This window comes from Hippocampus guttulatus, chromosome 5 (genome assembly GCF_054856545.1).
Source record: "Hippocampus guttulatus isolate MCC_2025c chromosome 5, RoL_Hgut_1.0, whole genome shotgun sequence".
In the NCBI taxonomy this organism is placed as follows: Eukaryota; Metazoa; Chordata; class Actinopteri; order Syngnathiformes; family Syngnathidae; genus Hippocampus; species Hippocampus guttulatus.
This window is the reverse complement of record NC_141265.1, coordinates 608828-619299: the sequence shown is the minus strand read 5'-3', so window position 1 is coordinate 619299 and position 10472 is coordinate 608828. Positions and strand designations below refer to the sequence as shown.

The 10472-nt window shown below is 51.2% G+C and overlaps 3 protein-coding genes across 4 annotated transcripts; 1 reads left to right on the top strand and 2 right to left on the bottom strand.

The window, feature by feature from the left end:
* Positions 1-178: 178 nt before the first annotated feature.
* On the bottom strand, positions 179-3014 carry rsph14 (radial spoke head 14 homolog). Of its 2 annotated transcripts, XM_086111145.1 has the most exons (6): positions 2818-3014; positions 2192-2294; positions 1708-1826; positions 1404-1635; positions 1178-1314; positions 179-1107 (listed from the first exon to the last, which is right to left on the bottom strand). In XM_086111145.1, exons 1-6 carry the CDS (start codon positions 2990-2992, stop codon positions 836-838), a joined length of 1038 nt encoding a protein of 345 aa, XP_085967271.1. In that variant the 5' UTR covers positions 2993-3014; the 3' UTR covers positions 179-835. The 2 variants fall into 2 exon arrangements, with proteins under 2 accessions (XP_085967271.1, XP_085967270.1); XM_086111144.1 differs by having other exon boundaries at positions 1404-1826.
* A 719-nt stretch (positions 3015-3733) lies between these two features.
* Positions 3734-5857, bottom strand: srp19 (signal recognition particle 19). Its single transcript, XM_086111176.1, has 5 exons — positions 5648-5857; positions 4870-4945; positions 4691-4762; positions 4492-4600; positions 3734-4162 (listed from the first exon to the last, which is right to left on the bottom strand). Exons 1-5 carry the CDS (start codon positions 5683-5685, stop codon positions 4032-4034), a joined length of 426 nt encoding a protein of 141 aa, XP_085967302.1. The 5' UTR covers positions 5686-5857; the 3' UTR covers positions 3734-4031.
* Positions 5858-6337: 480 nt separating this feature from the next.
* Positions 6338-10314, top strand: LOC147204499 (serine/threonine-protein phosphatase 2A catalytic subunit beta isoform). The gene is made up of 8 exons (XM_086111155.1): positions 6338-6767; positions 7848-7886; positions 7984-8154; positions 8755-8928; positions 9014-9103; positions 9188-9349; positions 9492-9610; positions 9693-10314. The coding sequence occupies exons 1-8, from the start codon at positions 6666-6668 to the stop codon at positions 9763-9765; spliced, it is 930 nt and encodes a 309-aa protein (XP_085967281.1). The 5' UTR covers positions 6338-6665; the 3' UTR covers positions 9766-10314.
* The last annotated feature ends 158 nt before the right edge of the window (positions 10315-10472 follow it).

Here is a 10472-nt window from a genome sequence, read left to right as displayed (position 1 = left end):
GCCCCGGGGGTGTCGTGGGTGTCGGAGAGGTCTTTAAGATATCATGACATACACACAACCACACACACGTGAATCGATTTGACGAACCGCCGAGATGACTCATAAGAGACTGTGAATGTTTCCTTTTCAAATACACGTTGAACAAATAACATTCAGATGCTAAAAAGCTCCATTTCACCTGTTTGCGGATTTTTTTTAATTTGGTTTTACTGATGGAAATAAGGCAGGACAGATATAATTGAATGCGTGCGCTGACCTTAATGTATGTCCATTGAACTCGGCAGGTCAGTCGTACAAAGTCCATTGATGGAAACGCTACTTGAAGGAATCACCGCAGTCAATCACCAAAGTTTTGTCACTGCGCCACGGCAACGTGAGCGACACTCCGTGTGTTACACGGCCCGTGTGAAATGAAGTTCCTTTGCACCAACGTGCCGCAAGATGGCACCAAAGCCGTACGTTTACGGCACAAAAAGTCAAGTGGAGATGGGTTCCAAAAGCGATCTGCCAACTCGGAGTATGCGGTGGTTCAATTGTTCCAGTCCGGATGTACGTGCGTTAGTGCTAGCTTAGTGGGCTTGAGCTACGTTGGCATTTTGACCTCAGGTGACCTCAGAGATCAAGGACGTGTTTCCACAGCAAGATGGAAGGTCACAACTTGGTGACACATGGAAGCATTTTAGCATCAGCAGTCGACAGAGTCTCCTTGCAATTTGAAGGACACTAGACAGCAGACGCCGAAATGAGCTTCGAAGACGGAAGCTATCCTAGCATCTTAGCACGCGTCTCCCGTTTCATCGACGGGAGAAGCGGAAGGAGGTCGGCCCGAACTTCGTCACGGCGTCCAGGTGACGACGTTGACCGCCGTCCGAGCGGCGCGCCGAATGTCGGCATCCTCCTCGGGGGGCTCGCTCCTCCCCACCAGCAGGGGGAGCTGCAGCAGCAGGCGGCGACGCCCCTCGGGAGCCTCGGCCAACGAGGTGAGAGCTCGGAGCGAGTACAGGACCAGCGCCTTCCTCCTCCGCTCCTCTTCGACATCCCGTTCGCGTTGCGAGAGAAGCTCCAGCAGGACCGGCAGGACGTCCAGCTCCAAACATTGATGCTTCCCTGCGGGACCGACAAGAGGCGCTGCCGATCGGTTGGGAGAGGAGGTCACGCGGTTGAGCGGCAAAGTCACCTGTCGTGATGACCACGGTGTTCATGATGGCGCCGGCGGCGTTGGCCTGCACGTCCACATCCGGGTCACGCAGGAGGTCCGCCAGAACGGGAAGGACTGCCGCCTCGCACACCTGCCGCTTGCCCTCCACCGGGACGCTGCAGCGGCGCACGGGAGGTCATCACCGCAGTCGCCAGAATACGTTTCGCCTCAGGGAGCAACGCAAAGAGACGCGGGGGGTCCCGACCTGAGCGCCATCATGGCTCCCGCCGCCTCCCTGCGGATGTTGGAGCAGGCGTGCGACAGCTTGCGTCCGATGAGCGTGACGCCGCGGTGGGACAGCGCCGGGGCGGCGTCCAGGCGCGAGCAGCAGCTGAGCGTGGACAGCAGCAGGGCCTGCACCTCTTCCTCCTTCTCCTCCTGCTCCTCCTGCAGCTTCAGCATCAGCTTGGGAACAAGAGCCTGCAAGGCTTTGGCACCTGCCGGACGAGCGCGGGCGTCAAAAAAAAAAAGGCGCCCTCTGCCATGTCGTGGGGGTGCGGCCTGCCTACCTGCGGGCAGCAGCGCCAGGCTGTTCATCACGCGGTGGGCGCACGTCCTGCACAGCGGGGACGGGTCGTCCAGCAGCTGAGAGAGACGGGCCAGGAGGGGCGAGGACAGGAGGGCTTGTCTGGGGAGCAACAGCGAAAAAAAAGAATAGCACTGTCGTGTATCAAAACTCGAAAAGGAGACTGGACTGGTTTGACAAAGTGGAATTACTGAAGCGAAGGGAGTTAAGGGGCTCCATCTCATCCTAAGTAGCGCTTTGCCGCCCCCTTGTGGCATCCTTGTGTACTATCGATTCGGTAAACCGCTAAACGGGCATGACTACTTCCATTGGTCTCTTTTTTCACTCCGCTCGAGAAGCCCATCAAAATTTGGGCTGGCAAGCATGGCGGGGAACTCGGGGAAGTGCTCGCTGACCCTTCCGACTCCGAACCCAAGTACCAATTACGAATAAATATTTATTTTTCAAATTTCAAAACGGACGTTTACCTGGCAATGTTGTGGCTGGTGACGAGATGCAGCAGCTCGCAGGTTCTGGTTCTCACCGCCGCATCTCCATCCTTCAACAGAACCTCCAACTGGTCCAGAAAACCTGCAAAACCAGTCAAGCGTAAACCTCGGTGCTATTTGCTCAGAATTGAAAAAACACGTCCATCTCTCCTCTCTATGCTGGCTCAACAAGAGACAATGAAGGTGACAAGATGTCTGGGTCGAATGAAAGCAACTTATTTGACACAATTGTTCAGTTGGCTCAACTTGAATGGGGCGGCAGGCGGCAACACGAGAAAATCACTGGCTTATACTTAACGCAACCGAATCTGCTGAAACTTTGGGGACCGGGCGTACCTTTCAGGAACACACGTCATATTTCATACGAGTGTTTCGATGGTTATCGTGGCGGTAACCGTGGCATACGCAGTCAGGTTTTAAAATCACCCGATTAAAAGTCGTGTTTCCCCGAATATGGAAGTCGGTGTGACTGAGAGGCCTTGACTTTGCGCAATTTGTCACCAGCCCGTTCGAGTGGGCCAATGTGACACCTCCAATATGGCGGAGGCGTTGACGCGTCGCAACCACCCCCCCCCCCCCCCCAACGCCGCTCGACCTACGCGTACCTTCACTGACCACCTGGTAAAGTCGCTCCGGGTCGTGCGTGAGGTCGCAGAGGGACGCGAGCGCCCGCAGCCTTCTGGCGGCGTCGGGCTCCTCCAGCTGGGCGAACAGCTCCGGGATGGCCAGCCGCCCGAAGGCGACCGGGGCCCGGCTCGGGTCGATGTGAACGCCCGTCATTTCGGAGATGTCGAGAGTCCCGCGATCCGTTCGACGGCTTCTGCGGCGCGGGGCGGGTGACGTCACTGCGTCGCCTCGGCTTTGGTGCGAATGCTTTTCGGCTGCTCGCCGGGTAACCGTTGCCTAGCGACGGGTGTAAACATACCACGAGGCACTCACAAGCCGCGTTCGTCAAGAAAATACGTGAATATGACACCCTTTTGAAATCGCACGCGCCACTGGATGTGTTCTTCCATAGTTACAGAAATGTTTGGGTGTTTGTGTCGCCATCTTGGGAAGATTTTTGAATCATAGATGGACGCACTAGTTTTGCTTCTGGTTTTGATTCGGTTCTACTTCACCTTATTAATCCATGTTTGAATTCCAGTTGCGGTTCCATTCGTTGTCGTCTTGGTTCCAGTTTTATTTCTTGGTCTGACTCTCATTTGGAACGTACCTCTTTTGTCTTGATTCCTGTTCAGGTTTTAATGCCGCATCATATTTTAGTTGTGCTTTTTGGCCTGCTGCTCCCGTTTCAGGGTTTAATTTTGCTTCAAGACTTTCTTTATGGTTCCAGTTCTTCCGGTGGATCAGGTTTTCCGATATTCTGGCTTTGGAGGCTCTTTTCTGGGCCCCGTTAAATGACTTGATTTAAGGAAAATGCTTCCCACGCTCCAAGTTCTCAAGCGGAAACACGGCCTCCAGTTGGGACGTTTTGGAAATGCGGCGGACCTCTTTGGAAGGAGACGAGCAACTCATTGATGCAGTTCATCAAGACTTTTTAATGTTGTCCAGTAAGAATTGAACCAAAGAAACATTCTTTCAATTAATCTCGTGCTCGTCAAAAATCTGAAGAGACACTCTTGCTCCTTCGGTTTTAAACCAAAGAAAAGTTCTGAGGGGAGGGGGGGGGGGGGGGGGGACGCGGAGCTTCACGGCTCTCGCAAAAGTTTCCAAAATACAACAAAGTGTGCGAGGAGTTCCGTGCGGTTTGAGGCTGGATGCAAACCATCCGCTCTTGACCAAAAGGGATGTCGAGAAGACGAAATGGCCGGCGGCTTCACTTCTTCTTCTTCTTGGTCTTTTTTCCACCGTCGCCCTGCTGCGAGCTGCTCTCGCCTCCGCCGCTCTTCTGCGCGCGACTCTTCAGCTTGGGGATCATCTCGGACACGTACAGCATCACCTCCTTGCCTGCAACATCCACAAACGGGTCGCATTTGTTGCTCCCGTGAACAAGTGTCAAAGTCGCTTGAAGATTCAAAAGCCGATCACAACGCGACGAATACGTCCACGTTGCCGAGCGAGTGGAGCGCCTCGACGACGAGGCGAAAGGCCCTAAAATCGCAAATACTCGGCCAATCGCTCTCATCTGTTCCGAGCTTCGCGTGAGCATGAAGTCAAGATGTCAACATCAATTTGGATTCGGATTCTGATTCCAATCCCGATTTTGCTCGCGATTAGTGCCGCTCACATGCACGTCGCCGCGCGCTAGCTGTACGATTCCCGTGCGGCTGACTTACGCGAGGAGAACTTATTGTGACACAAGCTGCCGTCCGCCTCCTTCAGCTGAACTCTGACTCGACCTTTAAATTGTACGTCGCGGTTCCACTCCCTGGGATGCATTTTGTTCTGGACACAAAACAACGACAGAATTAACAGTCGAGCGCCGACTGCCTGTCCAAAGAGCATCGCGAGAAGGAAGTCCAGTCAAGTCGCCACCTCCACCAGGACGTTCACGCCGGCGGCTGTCAGGACGTCGCGGATCTCCGCGCACGAAGGGTTCTCCACTGCCTGCACGCAAACATCCATTTTACGTCGTACAATGAAATAAATTAACAAAAAGACACCTTTGATCCTTGAGCTCATTTTCAAATGTCAGACTCGTGTCACTTTGGCACCTTCTCGGCAGGGATTCTTCGTCCTTCGGCCAGAGTCTTCTTACTGTTGATGTAGACGGGATAAACGCAGATGAACCTGGGCAAAAGACATTCCAAGCTGTTAAAAACTAAAAAAGTGACAAAAGTACAGTCGATGTCAGTGGTGGGAAGCCATTTAGTCCAAATGTCCACTGTATTTAGGTAGCATTTCAGCTACCTGGGAAATGAGTAACTTTTCAACTAAACAAATATTCAACAAGTTTGTGCCACTTCCACATTTCTGCGTGAACTGGACGACCGAGAGCTCCAGCACAAATATCCAGCGAAGCTAGTTTAGGAAACTCAGGTCACGGCAAAAACTAAGCACGATCTAGCCCCAAAAAAAACAGAACGATGAGCGATTCGAACAGCTGCAACTGCAAAACATTCACGTGCTGTCACGGACATGCGTAGTTTTAGTGTCGGTACGATGTGGGGGTCATGTACAATCATTGATTTCTTATTTCACTGCATTTTGGGTTCCAAGTATTGCTCATATTTCAGTTTAATAAGGGGCCCGTTGACCACGTCATGCCAAAGAGTCGCCTAGTACGGGAACCAAAGAGGCACAAACTGCACTGCAACGCCATTGACGTTCACGATTTACAGTCGGTCTCAAATAACTTTTGACTGTCCCAAAAGTGAATGCGAGACGTTCAGTGATAATCGTGGACTTTTGCTGCAAGCATTAGTTGGCGTTACATTCACGCTGGGGTCAACTACGTTAGCCTTAGCTACGCAAGCAATAGCAACAACGCACCGTTCCTTGTCGGCAGGGTTCTTCGTTAAATGGGCCATGTTTGGCACCTCCACGGGTTCTGGGTGTCCACTAAAGGCAAAAGTCTAGCAATAAGACTTTGTAGCTTCTTTACGCACGATCATTCGCCGACTATGTGAGAGTGTACTGTACGGTGGTTCGCTTTCAGCACCGCCAGTACAGTCCCCGGCAGGAAGTGGTCGATTCCTTCTTCTTCGTATAAAGTGTCATGGGGGTTTCAGGTGCATTGCCGCGACCTACTGGTAAAGACTGTGAATCCCTCAATTGTTACCCGGGACAAAACACGCACGCACGAGCAACCCCTTTTGAGAATTATTTTTTCCCCCCAACCAAACCCGTAGCCTTTAAATACTGTACCTCGAAAGAAGTGGGCAGTTTTCCCAATTTTTCGATATTTGGACTCGATCCAGTTTGACTTTCCAGGACAATTTCCGGTCTGCTTTTTCAATGACGAACTTGTCACCTCGTTACCGGTCGTAGCCGGAATCGAACCTTACACCTCTGCACTGTGAGGCCGACGGGCTAACCACGGGCCCTCCAGGCCGACCCGTGTTTGATTCAAAACCTCCAAAAAAGGGCCACTCGCAAAGCGTTGCAGTTCACCATCCTTCCACCCGATGTCGCTTGTGCACCGCCCACGGCTGCTGGTGAAATGCCCGGATGTTATTGTAGCTAACCCTTCTAGCACATCGGTTAGCCGCTGCCTTCTGCCGCTCCGGTCTGCCGCAACGGGGACTTGCTGACCTCCTCACATCCCCCGGGCGATATAAGACGTCTTGTTTCGCCTGTAATTCATCCTTGGTATCTTATCATGATCAAAATTGACCGGACGGCTCGCTAGTTGTCGGTGGAATCGTAGGGTTTGTAACCGGTTTGGCGGGACTGGGTCGGGTTAACAATACGGCGAGCTAAAGGCTAATTCAGCTAACCTCGAAACGGGCCTCTTTTCTTTTCAAGCGAGCTAACGCAGCTAGTTTAGCGGAGCTATACCGCGGCTGTCATGGAAGACAAATCTTTTACGAAGGAGTTAGACCAGTGGATCGAACAGCTAAATGAGTGCAAGCAGCTTTCGGAAAACCAAGTGAGGACACTCTGCGAGAAGGTAAGTTTGGGAAATTCTGTAAATTCCAGTTAACATTCCACCGGCCAAGCGTTTGGCCTACATTGCGAAATTGGCTCGGACTAATTTCTGGTTGCCATTGCTTGCTAGCGGTAATTTCCGACGGGCTACGGTCAGCCACCCGACGCAGGACCGTGTCGAACATGTTCACTGAGATTTCCGGTTGAAATGTATTCTTAGCCATCGGTTGTCCAAATTAATCGTCGTGTCGCGATATCCGAGGCTCCCAAATTGGCATCGTTTTCCCTCGATCCACTCAGTAGACGGAGCCGGTTTTACTGCTCGTCTCATTAGCCTTTCATGTCCCGACCCGACAAATGTTTCATATGTGTTTCCCAATGTCATGGGTGTGTTCTCGTACAGACCAAGACATACGATGGGTTTGTGTCCAGTGTGCGTTCATTTACGGTGTTGTGCACCGCGCCCCATCGTTATCGATCATCTGATTTATTGCATCGAGCTGACAAGGCTCGATAAGAGAGAGACGTTACCGCGGCTCTAAAACGAACGCTAAGACATACAAACGTCAAGTCGAATTTATTTCGATCTAAGGTGTGATGCTTGTCATGACGACGGGGTGACAAGCGAAGCAGAATTCAAAATCCATATTACTGACGAGCGTCATTCATTTTCAGTTGTCGGCAGCGTTCGCGTTATTGGCGTTGACGTGTGTTGAACCACAGTAACCTTGCTTCTTCCATTCATCCTTTTTATTGAGACGTCTTTGACTGTGCACTCTGTGCTTCGTTAGAAGTCTTTCGATTTCCCCCTGGAATAAACCCAAACGAAGGTTGTCCTCCATACCCTACAACCAGGTTACCTTCCATAGCAAAATCTATGCTGTACATTTAGCGAATCATTCTTTTTGAATTAACAACGAAGGAAATGGGAAAAGTTCAGCTGGGTGTGTGTGTGAGGTGCTTGGAGATCACATGACCACTCACATAGCAGCCTGCCTATTTATTACTTTACAGCATGCACTTCTGTTTTTTTTTTTTTTTGTTGTTGGAGGGCACGATATGCCTCATGACTTTTTTTTTTCTTCCCCCTTTCACTCGCCAGGCCAAGGAGATTCTAACCAAGGAGTCAAACGTCCAAGAGGTGAGGCTTCTTCTCATCATGCCTTGGTTTCACTTTTGTAGCTGAGCAGTCAGCATTTCGGCATGAAGCGATTGACCGGGCGCTGTGCTGCCTTCAGGTACGATGCCCGGTGACGGTGTGCGGCGACGTGCACGGCCAGTTCCACGACTTGATGGAGCTTTTTAAGATCGGTGGCAAGTCCCCCGACACCAACTACCTGTTCATGGGGGACTACGTGGACAGAGGCTACTATTCGGTGGAGACGGTCACACTGCTCGTCACGCTAAAGGTCCGCCCACAGACTTTTCCTCATAGATGGCTTGGTACAGAGCATCTAAAAAGTATACACCCCCCGCCCCTCGTCAAATGACACGTTCTTGTAATTTATATGTATTTGATTGATTATTTCTATGTATTTGATTGAGTCTGGATGTAATTGCTTAATTCTGAACGCCACCACATCCTCAGTTGTAAGGTGTGCACACTTGTGCAACCACTTGGTCGTTGGTTTTCTTTTCTTTTTATTTATTTATTTTTATGATTGCCATTCTAAGATTAAAAAATGGAGTTAGGTGGGTTAGATTTAATGGTGAGATATTTGAAATGATCAGAAAATCTTGATCTTTGAATATCACAAGTATGTGGTGCCTTCTCCCGTGCCAATATTATTTTAGGGAGGGGAGCATCTGTGAAAAGTAGGAACTACTGTATATTATTATTGATAGTGGTATGTCCTGATGAATTTGATGGGCATAATTAGATTTTATGGCTACAAATTGAGAGGTGTATAGCAATCATCAACCGTGTATATTCCGTATGTAAATATGTATCGACCACCATTTAAGAAGTTTGAAGAGTCTCAATGAAGTGTACGGTGTGGCGCATTCAGGTGCGTTTCCAGGAGCGGATCACCATCCTGCGAGGGAACCACGAGTCCCGGCAGATTACGCAAGTGTACGGCTTCTATGACGAGTGCCTGAGGAAGTACGGCAACGCCAACGTGTGGAAGTACTTCACAGACCTGTTTGACTACCTGCCGCTCACCGCGCTGGTCGACGGGCAGGTGGGCGTGGCCACCGCTGTTCCGCCTCTCGGAGTGGCCGGGGTGCATGTTCACGTTTGTCACAGTCTTGTTGATTTGCTTGTAGATCTTCTGTCTCCACGGAGGCTTGTCGCCCTCCATAGACACTCTGGACCACATACGAGCTCTGGACCGCCTGCAGGAGGTCCCGCACGAGGTGGGCTTCCTTTCCAAATCGGCGTGAGTGTCAAAGGTGAAAGTAATCGGTGCGCTGGATGGATTTCCCACCCCTCACTCGCAGGGCCCCATGTGTGACCTGCTGTGGTCGGACCCCGACGACCGCGGCGGCTGGGGCATCTCCCCCCGAGGTGCAGGCTACACCTTTGGCCAGGACATCTCCGAAACCTTCAACCATGCCAACGGCCTGACGCTGGTGTCACGCGCGCATCAGCTGGTCATGGAGGTAATACGGCACGCTTTTCAAACTTGTATTTTCAAGTACGGGCGGGTGCGGTTCCCGTGGCGACAGTGCCGCGAGCTCTCAAGCGCCCAAGCTGTCGCTCGGCGGCCGAGTGCGGGACGTTACGCTTGCGTTGTTGTTGCAGGGCTACAACTGGGGCCACGACAAGAACGTGGTGACCATCTTCAGCGCGCCCAACTACTGCTACCGCTGCGGGAATCAGGCGGCCATTATGGAACTGGACGACACCCTCAAGTACTCTTTGTAAGTCCATCAGGCAGCGCCGCTCGTCAGTCAATGGACCATTCGATCGCTTGGTAACGCGCGTGCCTCTCTTCCTTCTCAGCCTTCAGTTTGACCCGGCCCCTCGCCGCGGCGAGCCCCATGTGACCAGACGCACTCCCGACTACTTCCTGTGAATGTTCGACGCCGTCTCTGTTCGTCGCACAGTTCCTCCCTAAACCTTCATTACTGTACCGAGAAGAGAAGCGATTGGCTGAATCACCTTCCCGACTTAAAAGTTAATCTGCCCCCCATCCCGTTCTCAGCTTGACCCGCCCCCTCCCAAACACTTGTTTCCACTCTGTTGTCGTTAACGCTGTGCTACACGTGCAACTAAGATGTCACCTTTTTTTTTCTGTTTATGAAATGTTTTTAAGACATAATAAAACTTCCAAGGTGGACCAAATGTGCCATATTCTTATCCTTTCCCCCTCAGTGCTCCCCCCCCCCCACCTTTTCCTTGTTTTTGGAATCCCCATCTGATCACGTCTCACCACACGTTGCCACATTTGTGCTTTTTTTTCTGTTTGGAACAAGAGGAGGACAACTAAAAGAAAAACACCATTTGCTTCAAGTAGTCCCGCTGTGAGTTGTAGCTGCAGCGCCGCTCATCAAGTCAGCAACTATATTCCTGTTGTCATTTGAGACCACACTACTATCAAATAAAAGTCCTGTTGACAAACTCATCAGTCTCACCGTCCTTGTTTACCGTTATGAATATTTAGTAGCTCGGTATCTAACCATGAACCCGACATGCATTCCAAGCTGTTTTATAAGGTAACCAAAGATGACCAGCAGTGAGTTAAGAAGTAAATAGATTTTTCTTCACTAAAATATAGCTCGG